Here is a 14,279-nt window from a genome sequence, read left to right as displayed (position 1 = left end):
GATCAATCCTGAGATTTATTTATTTATTTAATATTTTATTTATTTGACAGAGAGAGACACAACGAGAGAGGGAACACAAGCAGAGGTAGTGGGAGAGGGAGAAGCAGGCTTCCCGCCGAGAGGGAGCCTGATGCGGGGCTCGATCCCAGGACCCTGAGATCATGACCCCAGCCGAAGGCATACGCTTAACGACTGAGCCACCCAGGCACCCCTGAGTGTTTATTTTGAAACGTTTGCGGCTTCTTCCAAACTGTGTATCCCAGAAGGAGAAAGAATCATTTTGGAGCCCCAGTAAATAATTTATAAGAGTTAGGGTGAGTCCAGGCACCTGGGTGGCTCAGTCGGTTGGGCGTCTGCCTTCCGCTCAGGTCATGATCCTAGAGTCCTGGGATCGAGGCCCCTGAGCCGACTCCTTGGTTGGTGGGGAGCCTGCTTCTCCCTCTGCCTCTCACCCCCGCTCCTGTGCACGCTCTCTCTCTCTCAAATAGATAATCTTAAAAAAAAAAAAAAAGTTAGGGAGAGTCATAAAGGTAGCACCGACTTAAAAAATATTTTTGACTTTTTTGAAAAAATAATCTATACACAGATTTGAAAAAACAAATCAAAGTTGTGTAAGGAGAAAAGCAAGTCTTTCCAGTTCCTAAGGCCCCCTTCAGAGGCAGTTATCGATTTGTGCGGGTCCTTTCAGACCCGCAATTATAAATACCCAAATATAAAAATTTGTTCTAAATGGTGAACGCTTATTATAACAGAAATTAGCAAATATTGGGCGCCTGGGTGGCTCAGTTGGTTAAGCGACTGCCTTCGGCTCAGGTCATGATCCTGGAGTCCCGGGATCGAGTCCCGCATCGGGCTCCCTGCTCGGCGGGGAGTCTGCTTCTCCCTCCGACCCTCCCCCCTCTCATGTGCTTGCTCTCATTCTCTCTCTCTCAAATAAATAAATAAAATCTTAAAAAAAAAAAAAAGAAATTAGCAAATATCTAGGCCCTTTTCAGTTTTTCATTTTTACAGACTAAATGCCAGAAGGAAGCTACCACTATCTTCCCTTGGTCTCCCCCTGCAGCGGTCGATTCTATCGACTCTCTACGTCTCACCCCTTAAGAGGCTCCGCCCCTTCATCCGCCTTCTTCTACCAGGCAATGTATTTTTTTGGCTCACCTTTGAAAGTCTCGCGATAGGCCACTCGCTTCCCATAACTCCGTGCGCTCGCCCCTCCCGCCCTCTTTCCGCCATCTTTCCGTGCCGGTGAGTGTCCCTGTCTGAGCCGGTCAACATTATCCGTTGGCTATCCGGGCCATCCTGCAGTCTGAGCCTCGACTTCGGTGCTGTCTGATGATGCCAGGGCCCTCCTGGGCCGAGGATGCTGCCCTTGCGGGGCCTTGGGCAGGCGTAGGGGAGAGTCATGCCCGTCCGCCTCACGCTCTGCACTTCGGGGAGGCCGGCCTATGAAGCTCAGGCCGCAGCACTGGCGGGAACCGGAGCTGTCGGCCGTTCGGAGAGGCGGTAGCCCCAGCTTGGTCGGCGGCTCCAGGACCTCCCCTCAGTAGTTGAGGCAGCGCCTTGGCTCCGGGCGGCGGGAAGCATCGGGGACAGTGGCCGACGTGGGCTGTGCAGCTTCCCATTACTGCCGCCGCGCTATGAGCTTAGGCTGAGGCCACTCAGGAGGGAAGACTGCGTTCTGCCTGGGATGGCAGTTTGCAGGGTACTAACCTGGATCTTCCGGGCTCCAGGATTTCCCTTGAGACTTGATTGGGCTTGAGGAGGCAAGTTGGATCCTTAGAGTCGGGGCTTGAAGTGTGCTTTGGCCTCCATCCTTAGCTTCCCCAGCGTTACTAGAGCGTCTTGCAGTTCGTGCCCATTAGGATGGAGTCGAGTCTGGTGCACGTAAAAAGTTCCTACTTGGCCACTGTGGTACGGTTGCTGTCAGGACACAATGGGGCTGGCGCAAGAACGGACGTTTTATTAGTTACGAGTGTTAGTGAAAGTGGTATCTTCCGCATGTTAGGACAAGACTGACACTGAGTTGGTTGATTTAAAGGACGGTGTTAATAGTACAGGTGCTGCCGGATTTGAAAAGTTCGGAAGACCTGCCCGGTGACGCTCAGGGCCCCGTTCTGAATAACGGACCGACTGTAGGCGATATTGTCGTTTTGGTAGCTCACATTGCGCTGGGGAACCTGTCCGCTTAGAGATAGGACAACTTAATGGTAGAGGCAGAAAGAAAAGGAGGTCTTCCTGCTGGAATGATTGGGTGCCTTTTGATGTTGAGAATGCCGGTAAAACCTCTCTTTCCTTCCCTGAACAGCCATAATGGTGCGCATGAATGTCCTGGCAGATGCTCTCAAGAGCATTAACAATGCTGAGAAGAGAGGCAAGCGCCAGGTTCTTATTAGGCCGTGCTCCAAAGTCATCGTCCGGTTTCTCACTGTGATGATGAAGCATGGTAAGTGTGCTGCTGTGTCTTACGTTTTCATGTGAGAATGTTAAAGGAATCAGTTGTATAGAAATGAAGGGTGCAGGAGAGGGCTGGGAAGATGGGGGAGCAAGGTGGCAGTCATACCGGGGAGCTAAGATAGTGGAGTTGGGCTGTGGACAGCATAGCTTGGACAGAAGCTGTTTTGAGAAAGGACTGTGGAAAGGAGGAAGTTTGTGACTCTTTCTCTGCTAGTAGTTGGGGAGCTAACCTGGCCTTTCTTTGTGTAATACCGCAGCTGCAACGTGCCATCCAGCATGCCATGGAACAGGTCCTGAGCTCTTCCAAGGGCTTTGGATGGAAAGGAGAATGTTACATGTCTTGGGCACAAAGTAGCCTTTGGGATGGGCAAGGGGAAAATAATTCCTCTGCTAGAATTGCAGAGTGGGTTGTTTTTGGGTGTTGGCCCCTAAGTTTAAAATATTAGGCTCTAAAAGTTTTGATTCAGAGCAACTGTCTTTGCCTAAACTGATCAGAGAAACAGTCACTGAGATGATGTGAAAGAACCCAGTAAGCCAGCAGTGGGAATACTAGAGCATAAATATTTAGGTCTCTCAAATTCATATCTGCCCTTTAATACAGCCAGTTATTTTCTGTAGGTTACATTGGCGAATTTGAAATCATTGATGATCACAGAGCGGGGAAGATTGTCGTGAACCTCACGGGCAGGTTAAACAAGGTAAGAATTGACTATTTTCCACAAAGAAGATTCTTAAGAATTATCAAACATGGTGTTAAACATGTTGTAATTTCCCTTGTAAAACCAAAGTCGTGGTGTGCTTGCTCTATCTAGGTGAAAAAGGGGAGTTGATTAAAATAATTAATTTTTATATCACATTTTGATTGATTTTTCTCCAGGATTGTATTTGATCTAGAATTGTTAGTTGCCCTAATGATTGTGGGGTATGGGCCATCTGAAGGGAGATGCTGGAGGGTGGGGGTGAAAGCACCTGATGGTACTGGTGTTTGAATATTGGATGGTCTGCTGCCTGCCCACTGGCTTGAACTTAACGCCGTCCAAGGGGGGCCTTTAATCCTAGCTGTAAATAACTTTGTTCCTTCTCTCTCTTGGTGATTATGTTGTGTTTTTTGAACTGAATGTGGTTCTCTAACAATATTAATACTTACATTTTTGCTGGTGTGGGCTGTATGGGTGTCTTGAGTTTTGTACTCCCTTTCAGTTTGACTTGTCAGCATAACCTAGTGGATCTATTTGATCTTTTGACTTTGTGGCTTAATTTACTGCATGTATTTTGGGGATAGGTGTCTATAACAAGTTAGGGTCCCTGAATTGCTACCCTGCTTTTTGTGTTCAGGTTTCTAGCTTTCAGATTTACAAGGAGCCTGACATCCTGTGGTCCAATACAGATGAGGGGAAAACAGGCCCAGAAATGAGTCGTGGTTAGTGGCAGGGGCCAGATTGATTGGTAAGGTTATTCCCTGGTCCAACAATTTGTTCTACAAAGTTGCTTCCCTATATAGTGAATTTGCTTCATGTGTGGGTGGATACCTAATGTTAGATAAAACTACTGGGTGTGAAGTTTTTACGAGGGGTTAGAAGAGTTTTCAAGTTAATTTTGAGACTGTATTTTGTTATTGTTAGCCCTTAGACTCCAACGCCAAAGTAGAATTTGGATTCACTATTGTTTCTCACTTTGACCCTTACAGCGTGTTCTTGAAGTAGAAAAGGGTGTGTTTTTTCCTAATTTTAGGAGTTGGGATCCTGAGATAGGAGTTATGCTCAAAGTCTCCCAACAAGTTGGTAGCCATTGGAGGAGCTGGTTCCAGTACAAAGTTTATAGAACATCTTAAAACTGTCCTGCATAAGATTGACTTGATGTTTAAAAAAAAAAAACAAAAACCCCCAAAAATCTTCAGTTGGATTAAGTGCTGTGCACTGAATTCCTTTTGAATATTCACTATATATAAAACTTGAGAAATAAACATGAGAAATAAGTTTGAGCTGAGAATTTCCCAAGTGGAACTCATTTATGGCATCCTTGTTCTGTGGTAATGTAATTTGAAACATTCTGGCTAAGAGGTAGTTGAAATCCAGACCCTGCTCCTTAGCTGTCTGACCTCGCCCCCCCCCCCCCGATTTTATTTATTTGAGAGGAGAGAGAGAACGAGGAGGGCGGGTAGGGGCAGCGGCAGAGGGAGAAGCAGGCTCCCCGCTGAGCAGGGCCCTGAGATAGTGACCTGAGTCAAAGGCAAACGCTTAAACGACTGAGCCAACCAGGCACCCCTAGCTATTTGAGTTTGGTTGGGCAAAACAAACTTCAGTTTTCAGTTTCTCTGAAGTTGAGTTTTCCTCCTTTGTAGGACAGTGTTTCTGCAGTTACCTTCATGCAAGAGATGGATATACCCCATACTGTGGAAGTTTAATGGGGCTGAAAAGTAAGGTAGTGTTAGAAATTAGACAAGAATTCTGGTTTGGTCACATCCTAAGATCTGTCTGGTTTGGGAGAGGTTCAATTCTATTAGCTGAGTGAGGGATTTTGCTGCTGGAATAAATAAAAGCCCTGGTGTGGTGGAGTCGAGGCCTCAGAAGAATCTACTTGGAGAAAGGACTGTATTTCTCTATTCCTATGTCCATATTGTGGGATTGCCCTTGACAGTTGACACTGTAACTGTTGAGATCATGTCATGAAAAGGAGAACCTGAGTGGGCCCCTGACTTAGGGGATTTGGGCCATTTTGGGTTCAGATCTGCCTGCGGAAGTGTAACTGTGTTAAAAGGTTGAGTAAGTTCTAACCTCATAGTCTCCTTTAGTTTCTTCTTAGGCATTTTGGAACTTGTGTGGATGTGGGCACACAAGTGTCTAACTGCTCTCTTAGTTCTCTGGAGTTTACACTTTAATGGTACTAATCCTAAGTGTTCTCACATGATCCATTTCTGGTGTATAAATAGCAGGAACCTTTCTGCGTTGATACTTTCAAGTGTATGAGTGATTTGTAGAGTAGGAATGTGAGCAGGGATGGGGTCATGTTTAGCTCTAATGAAGGAGTCTTTTGATTCCGTCAGCTTTTACTTTGTAAACCCAGCAAATAGCCTGCTAGGAGATATTTGAACATTTATTGTGTTTTAGGATTTTCATATAACTGAATGACTAGAGTTGAGTACTTTGGCTCTTGGAGAGTTCTCACATTGGAAGATAGTTGTTGCTTTGTCCCAGTAGCAAACAGGTGGGATAACTAAGAACTCTGCTCTTTCTGCCTTCCACCCATTCTGCCAGATTAGTTTGGAAAATCTTGGCTGGGGTTGTAAATGTATCCTGGTAGTTCGCTGATGTGGAATACCAGTTCTTAGATTTTAGTTTAGTGTCTGGAATTTGTTTTTTAAAAATTCTAGTATTTGCACTTTTAGTTTATAGGTGAAGGACTTGAGACCCTCCACATTCATTTCAGCCTCACTGTGTAAAAAAATTTTGACTACAATTTTGTCTAAGGCTTGGTCTCTTTATCTCTTTAAAATCTGGCCATTTGTTCTGGGACAGCTCCCTAGCCCATAGAGATGTATGCTTTGAACCTGACCTTCCCCTGTATTGCCTTGTGTTCTCCTCTTCTGTTGACTTTATTTATTTATATTTTTAAATTTAAAAATTTTACTTGACAGAGAAAGAGCATAAGCAGGGGTTTCAACAGGCAGAGGGAGAAGCGGACTCCCTGTTGACATGGGGTTTGATCCCAGCACCCTGGGATCAGGACCTGAGGCGAAGGCAGATGCTTAGCCAGCTGACTGAGCCACCCAGGCGCCTCCTCTGTTGACTTTTTTTCTTTTTGCATATTTTTAAAAAAAATTTATTCAAATTCAATTAGCCAAGGTATAGTGCATCATTGGTTTTTGATACAATGTTCAGTGATTCATCAGTTCAGTATAACATGCAATTCTTACCACATCATGTGTTGACTTTTTAAATACTTTTTCTCTCCCTAGGCAGGCATAGCCCTAACTCAGTATATTTTTCAAATGACATTTTTTTTTAAGGATTTTATTTATTTATTTGACAGAGAGAGACAGCAAGAGAGGGAACATAGGCAGGGGGAGTGGGAGAGGGAGAAGCAGGCTTCCCGCCAAACAGGAGCCTGTTTTGGGGCTTGATCCCAGGACCCTGGGATCATGACCTGAGCTGAAGGCAGATGCTTAACAGCTGAGCCACCCAGGCACCCCTCAAATGACCTTTATATCAAGATGGCACAGAATAGTTACCAATGAAATGTTGATTTGGCTGGTTTCTGTGACTATTCAGATGTAAATGCAGTTTGTGTACTAAGTTTCTCTGTTATTGGTAAGATGTGAACAGTGTTTTCTGTTATGCTTTTACAGTGTGGAGTGATCAGCCCCAGATTTGATGTACAACTGAAAGATCTAGAAAAATGGCAGAATAACCTGCTCCCGTCCCGCCAGTTTGGGTGAGTCAGTTTTCCTCATTAAAAAAAAATAGCAATGCTAAAGATTGCTGTGGTACAGTTTGACTTGAGCTGAGTTTTTTGTTTGTTTGGCTTTTGTTGTTGTTATTATAGTAGTAATTGTCTCTATCCCCAACTATCTTGATTCAAGGATTAATTGTTAGGTGTTGCCACATTTCATGTGCTAGGCTTCAGGTTCTGAGAGACCTGTGAGAGTCCAGGCTAACTGAGAGACAGCAGATATGTGTCCCCTTAAATGTCTGCTCTTTTGGCTCAGTGCATATAGTTGATACTGTATGTTTATTGTGCTCCCGTTCTATGGCTAGAATCACTTTTTAACCCTAGGCTTCTGGAGAAACTCAATTTCTTCATTCTTGGTAAGAGATGGAGTACAAATCCTTGCTTTCCTACTTTAAAGCTCTGAGGCCTTGGGTAGCTCATGGCCTTGGTTTCTTCATCTGTAAAAATGGTAATTATTCTCTTAAATTATTTTATCATCTGATTTAATTCTGGTAAAGAACTTCTGTATCTGACACAACACAGTAAGTGCTTATCTGTTTGTGGTTAAGAACTTAAGCCCCCACCCCCCCCCAATCATATATTTGGTGATGTGGTTGAATTTACTCCCACTTCATGGTTACTGTGTTACAGGTACGGTGCTACGAGTGAGTCATTTCTGATTGTAATTATGATACTAATGTTAATGCCTCAGAGTTGGCATACCACCTTATGTGTCTTACCTCGATCCCCATAGTAACCCATGAGGTAGCCAGGCCAAGTGGGATTTCCATTGTCCACCCGCCTCTTTACAGTAGCTTGTCTGTGATCATGTAAGTGGCAGAAACAATTCAGTCAAGTTTATAGCAACACTTCATTGCTTTAAACTCTGTCTCCTTACCTGAGAACAGAATGTGGCATTTTGAAATTAAAGTTCAGTCTTCATTTTCAATTAAGCTTAACAGCATTGTTTCTCAGTGTTAGCCGAGGGCAAGGCTGTGTGAGTGTGTTGTGTAGCTGAGGTCTTTGGATTTGGGTCTTTGGGTTCCAGGAGCTATGTCTGCACTGCTGGCCAAGTAGGCAGTATTAGTTTCTGCGTTTTATTATGGGAAAGCGTCTTAAGCACTTTTGAATGTTGGTCTTTTTCTGTACCAGAAAGCCACTCTGTGTTGAACTATTTTTAGGAAAAACTCACCAGCGTTTTCTTTTTTAACTCTCCATAGTTTCATTGTACTGACAACCTCAGCTGGCATCATGGACCATGAAGAAGCAAGACGAAAACACACAGGAGGGAAAATCCTGGGATTCTTTTTCTAGGGATGTAATACATACTTGCAAATAAAATGCCTCAATGGACTCTGGTGCTTCACTCGGTCGTTTTGAACTTTACAGCAGAGTTAGCAAGAGCGTCTGCAGCAGTGTACAGCCTTTGTGTTAATCGGGGAGTGCTGTCTCCCTGAAGTGAACAAGGAGGTCTTGACTTGTGCTAACCCCACCGTCATGCTCATGGCCCACCAGAGGAGGTTGTATCTAGCCCTGCATGGCTGAATCTGGGTTGGGGTCCAGGTGGTGATGCTTTCTCTTCTGGAGTCTTACATTAACCCTGGAAGGAGTGGTGCCCTGTTTTTAGCTTGACTATACACATTTCATGCACAGTTGTTTACTGCCCTAAAGATACGACCAGGCTACAGTGAACTGTGTAAGTGCTCATAAGGAAGCAGGCAGGAAGCAGACAGCTAGAGCCCACAGATCACTAAGGTGCATCTCAAAGTAAATTTGGATGGCATGTTAATAACATTTTAGCAGTGTGTGTTTGTAAGACGTCATTTAGAAAAATGAAACCTTGTTTAAAAACTGGTCTTACTGTAAACCTGTCACAAATGTATTCCTGGACTAGAGAAGAATTAGTTTGCCGGGCCACTTCACCTGGGGGAGTGCTTGTGAAGACCTCCACCACCAGCGGGTAGGGCGGCTTCTGTGAAGTACACCAGGGCTATGCTGCCCCTTTGTAAGCAGTGCTGTCCAGTAATGGAACAAGAACCACTTTTAGTGGCTATGTAAAACTGTTAAACAGTTTGGATTGGTTTTTTAATAACATTTGTGTTCAAAATGATACACTTTCAACATACTGATAATGGAATTTTACGCCTTGTAATAAGTCTCTGAAATTATGTATACTGTACATTTATTTACACTTAAGGCACGTTTCAATTGAGGCTAGCCACTTTACATAGCCACATGTGGCTGGTGTTCATGTTGGACAGCACAGGCTAGACTTGATTCTTGGAAAGTCTAGGTCTGGCCAAGGAGAAAGGAAGCTTGGAGGAGAGCCCAGATAGGTCATTGTGCACCTGGCCAAGCTATATTTGCCAGGCAGGGGATACTTTAAACTGTTTGGGTTGTTTTGATAACTCATCTAGAAGACTACTTTTTGACTTTCTGGTAGGTCAGGCAGTTTTTAACACTCTGGTATCTCAGTCTGGGTAGGGATGTTGAATTACCACTGCCCTGGTTGTAAAGTGATCTCTGGCAAGTGACAACTTCTGTGGGTCTCCCTGTGTTAGGTAAAAAGAGAAAAATACTCCATGGGGATGCTAAGTGAGAGCGCACTTGAAACAGCCCAGGGCCGGGTCATGGCAGGCATTCAGTAACAGTAACAAAGGAGGGATTACGAAAGATGTGGGAACGAGCAAGGAATGCCAAGACTGGCTCTAGAGATGTGTTAAGTAATGGCCCCAGTTAGTAGGCCTCACTTGGTAAAATGTTAGAAGAAAGCTGGTTGACAGGTGTATCTGGGTTTAGGGCCTCTAATGTTTGGAAGACAACACATAATTAATGTGGGCTTTAGGGGTTTAACAGACCAGAAATAAAGTTTGCTTTTCTGCTAAGTAGCTTTGATTTCCTCATCTGCATAATGGGAATAAGGGAAAAACCTACTTCAAAGTTGTTAGGGGAAAGATGAGATTATGTAAAGTACGTTAATTAGCACTCGATAGTCATATAGACAGTTGAATTTGTCAGACACAGGTGGAGTGAGTCCAGAAGGATCTTCAAAGCTGATTTTTTTTAAAAGATTTTATTTGAGAGAGAGAATGAGATAGAGCATGAGATGGGGGAGCGTCAGAGGGAGAAGCAGACTCCCTGCTGAGCAGGGAGCCCGATGCGGGACTCGATCCCGGGACTCCAGGATCATGACCTGAGCTGAAGGCAGTCGCTTAACCAACTGAGCCACTCAGGCGCCCCCAAAGCTGATTGTTGATCGTTTTCTGTTAATGTCAAGATTGTAAGCCCTTGGAAGACAGGTCATGTTTTGTATACTATTGTATCTCACCCCTAACCTTAAGGCTTGTCACACTGGATGCTTCAGTAAGTACGTCTTGATTGAATTCTCATCTTCCTGGGCACTGGTACCAGGTACTAAAATAGGACAAGAAAATGGCCCCATTTGTCCCCACCATTTAGTGGGGATCCAGTGTCCTTTGAAGTGGTCAAGGGTAGAAAAAAGTAGGTGCTGAGGTAGGGAAAATTGGGTGGCCAGTTGATGGATTTAATAGCACATGTCCTTTGTATTTATGGGGAAGCAGATGGCTTTAGCCCATATTTCTGAGACCCAGTAAACATGAGCTATGGGCTGGTTGGCCCAGGTTAGACTCCCAAGGTTTGAGGGTCTGGAGACAGTTTAGGTTCCTCCTGGCAGGAAAACTTGCCTCAGGTGTGCTGTGAACCCAGCATTCCCTCCCAGCCTGCCACTGCCTCAGGCAGGCGGAGGTTAGGGGGATTGGGGTGGTGAGGAGTGACATGCTTCTTGGACCTACCAGATGCACTTTGAGGCAGTGTTAAAAGGGCCCTCAGCACCTATCCAGACCCTGGGTTCTTAACCTAAAATCTATCGACAGATGTCAGAGACGAATTTTCTGAAAAGAACCTGCAAAATTGGTGACACCCATGCATTTTTCTGGAGAGATCCCATACAGCATAGAGCCTTTGATCAGAAACTGAAAGAAAGGGCGCCTGGGTGGCTCAGTTGAGTTGGTTAAGCGACTGCCTTCGGATCAGGTCATGATCCTGGAGTCCCAGGATCGAGTCCCATTTCGGGCTCCCCGCTCGGTGGGGAGTCTGCTTCTCCCTCTGACCCTTTCCCCTCTCATGCTCTCTCCCACTCTCTCTCTCTTCAATAAATAAAGTCTTTAAAAAGAAACTGAAAGAAATTTAGATCGGTCAAAAGAACCACCACACAGATGTCCATGATCAGTGCATCCTATGTTCTCATTTAGAGGTTGGTTTGCCTTAACCTCTGGGTAATGTGGGTTAACTCTCGTAATGTTGCCAGATAGAAGAGCACGGAGTTCTCTGGGCAAGGGAGAGGGTCTTTCTTGGTCTGGTCAACATCTGAGAGATGATTTTTTCACTGAAGGCTAGGGAGTTTCCACTCCTGACCCCCCAAAAAGCAAAGATCTGGGAGATCCCAAATCTCATTCTCTCTTGGCTTTCCAGTCTAATCCACTATTCTTCCAAACACCCACCAATCGTAATTCTAAATTGAACCCCTATGTGCCCCACTTCTGAGCCTTTGCTTAAGGCTCCCCCTGCCGTGCCTTTTTCCTGTTCCCTGGAGATGTTCCTAAAAGCCAGCTTAAAAAGTCACTTCTGCCATTAATCTTCCCTCCAAAAGAACATGTGCTGTTAATCTTTTCTTCTAAAAATACGAAGGCCTTAGTAAGACTAATAGTTTTTAGTGCTTGTTGAATGTTTACTATATGCCAGGTGTGGAACTAAGCTTACATACACCATCTCATTTAATCTTGACAATTCTACATCATGGCTACTATTAACTGGCTCTAGTTTTTCAAGTGAAAAAAGTGAAGCACAAGAGTTGTGAAGTCATTGGTTCAAGATACTACAAAGTGGCAAAGTCAGGGTTTAAATGCACAGACTGTTTCCTGGCCCTTACGTTCTGTCTTGCTTTCTGGTCTTTAATGTAACGAGTATAAGATGTTTACCATATGTAGGCATTTGGGCTACAAGGGTGTACAAACGTCTAGTCCCTGCCCTCATTGGAGCTTATTAACCTCTAATAAAGTGAGCTCTACGCAGGGGAACCTGTGCACGACCATCTATGTGTGACCAGCATGTATTCTCTCTTTTTTTTTAATTTTATTATGTTAGTCACCATACATCATTAGTTTTTGATGTGATCCACGATGCATATAGTCTCTAAAAAGTCCTCTCTGACCCTCATGGCCATTGGAGTGTATGCCTTTTTTTTTTTTTTTTTTTTTGAGACCATGCTTTTAAAACGAATCCTATCTACAACCTGTGCTATACTATGTTTGAGTCCACAGAATTCCTGGACCCAAGAATCAGGAAGAGTGGGATATAGCACTTTACAAGGTCATTGTCATGGCACCCGGGTCCCCCCTTTTTATGTTTGAATGATCTAATGAGCAATGAAATTGCTGAAGACCACACAAGATAAGCCAAGGGAGGCAGTAAAAAAATGAATGCTTACGAGAATGGACTTGGAATCATATGCTGGCCTCAGTTGCTAGCTGTGTGACCTTGGCCAGTTGCCTTGCCTGTGTGTCTGTTTCCTCATCTTTAATATGGGGATAATAGTAATACTTCCTGTGACGGTTGTGAAGATTACATACAATGCTTGTAAAGTGCTGGAGTGGTAAATTAGAGCTGTTTGCAAAATACTCAGGTTCTCCCCATGCTGGGCACATGTAGTTTGCATGTGACCAATTTTGGCCAATGAATTTGCTGTGAATGAACAGCAAGTGATGTCTTACAAGCTGGAGCCTTTAGTGGCTAGTGGGAGACTTCTGTGCCTGTTTTCTTTCTGTATGGAGTAGCTGCTCTATTACTCCAGGCCTCAGAGTGGCAATGCAGAGATCTAGCAGTGAGCGTAGGAAGAGCAAGAAGTCACCTGATGACTTGGATTTGTTACTAACGTGCTGATACAAGCAATCTCAGATTTAGTAAAGGTTTGCTGAGTTACAAAGAATACGATGGGACACAGAATAACAAACAGGATTCTTTGGCTGGATATGATGTAGCATTTGTTGTTCTGAATGTGGTTTTTTTCCCATTAACCACCTCTGTCCCCCTTCCAAGTGTCCACAAGGGTCTTAAATACCCCCAGCCCCGAGCCGTTTGACAGTCCCTGAATGGGGCACCTACCTCAAACCAGGTTGAAGATGCCTTAGGATATTTTGAACTTGGAAGATGTGAAGTTTTTCTCTCTAAAATGGTGGAAATTATAAGGTAAAGATATTGAGTGCTCTTGGTTGTCATAATTTCTGCCATGTGGAAAAAGTTACTTGGGATTGTCTGTGAGCAGCACAGATAAGCTAGATCAGGTCTTCATGTGTTGGAGTCTGGGCTCTTCCTGAGATGCTGTTCTACCTCTTTCCATGTTGTATTTTGTGAGCAAGAAATAACATTCTCCTCTTTTACTTAAAAAGAAGTACTTGGTTGAGCTAAAAGTTACTGGTTTGAGCTAAATTCTAGGCATTCATTTGTAAACAAACTAAATACAACTCTAGTTCCAACTCTTTCACTACTGTGCTCTGGGACTTTGTGGGGCTCAATCTTGTCATCTTTCAAATGGGGGCTGGGATAGTAGTCCTACCCACTTTAGCAGTGCAACAAAACAGAAACCCCTCAAGCTAGTTTAATTTATTAAAGGATGTAAGGTAACTCACGGGATTTCTGGAAGGGGCAGAGAATTGGTTGGAGGCTTTGCGGCTAGGCATGACATTTCTATCCCACCTCTGGCCTTTGTTTGGAGGATTGCTGTAGCTTTGTCTAGACACCACCGCTTCCTCTGTGATCCCATGTCCCTGACATGCTCCTGAGTTCTTTGCCCCTGCCATTTCCAGAAGCTTGAGGTTTCTCTGTCACCCTTACTAGAATAACCTTGGTACTATGGACATTTTGGGTTGGGTAATTCTTTGTTGGGGCAGGAGTGGAGGGGGACCTGTCTTGTGCCTTGTAGGGTGTTTAGTAACATTCGTGGCCTCTCCACTCTAGATGCCACTTGAGACAACCAAAAATGTCTCCAGGCATGGTCACATCCCCCTGCCAGACTCAGTCACCCCAGGTTGAGGAGCAGTGCTCTGTGGATCAGAAGGTCACACCCCAACTGCAGGCAGACGGTGCCAGGGCAAAACAAAAATAGGCCTATGTGCCATAGATCTATATATTTAAAAGTTATAGTTCAAGCTAACAAGCTCTTTAGTAAAATATGTTCTATTCTCCTACCTTGACAGCTTCATAACAACAAAACCCCAAACAAATCTTTTTATGTGATGAAGTTGGCAGAATATCAAAGAAAACAATTTAATTGTTGCATATATTTGAGTAAATTGATGGGCCAGCAATATTTGCAAGAAAAA

The 14,279-nt window shown here is 44.2% G+C and overlaps 1 protein-coding gene across 1 annotated transcript; it reads left to right on the top strand.

Moving 5' to 3' along the window:
• The first annotated feature begins 1,130 nt into the window (after window positions 1-1,130).
• On the top strand, window positions 1,131-8,236 carry RPS15A (ribosomal protein S15a). Its single transcript, XM_035022357.1, has 5 exons — window positions 1,131-1,245; window positions 2,306-2,443; window positions 3,073-3,152; window positions 6,800-6,885; window positions 8,103-8,236. The coding sequence occupies exons 2-5, from the start codon at window positions 2,311-2,313 to the stop codon at window positions 8,194-8,196; spliced, it is 393 nt and encodes a 130-aa protein (XP_034878248.1). The 5' UTR covers window positions 1,131-1,245; window positions 2,306-2,310; the 3' UTR covers window positions 8,197-8,236.
• Window positions 8,237-14,279: the final 6,043 nt, after the last annotated feature.

The sequence above is a fragment of the Mirounga leonina genome, unplaced genomic scaffold (assembly GCF_011800145.1).
Source record: "Mirounga leonina isolate KUSES-001 unplaced genomic scaffold, KU_Mleo_1.0 Mir_175, whole genome shotgun sequence".
In the NCBI taxonomy this organism is placed as follows: domain Eukaryota; kingdom Metazoa; phylum Chordata; class Mammalia; order Carnivora; family Phocidae; genus Mirounga; species Mirounga leonina.
Note: the sequence above shows the minus strand (reverse complement) of the source record. Positions and strands in the feature narration are given on the sequence as shown.

Excerpts from the sequence above, each read along its gene's own strand:
- RPS15A (XM_035022357.1), top strand. The coding sequence starts at position 2,311 with ATGGTGCGCATGAATGTCCTGGCAGATGCTCTCAAGAGCATTAACAAT. Across the intron at positions 3,153-6,799 it reads TCACGGGCAGGTTAAACAAG|TGTGGAGTGATCAGCCCCAG; the intron begins GTAAGAATTGAC and ends ATGCTTTTACAG. Across the intron at positions 6,886-8,102 it reads CTCCCGTCCCGCCAGTTTGG|TTTCATTGTACTGACAACCT; the intron begins GTGAGTCAGTTT and ends AACTCTCCATAG.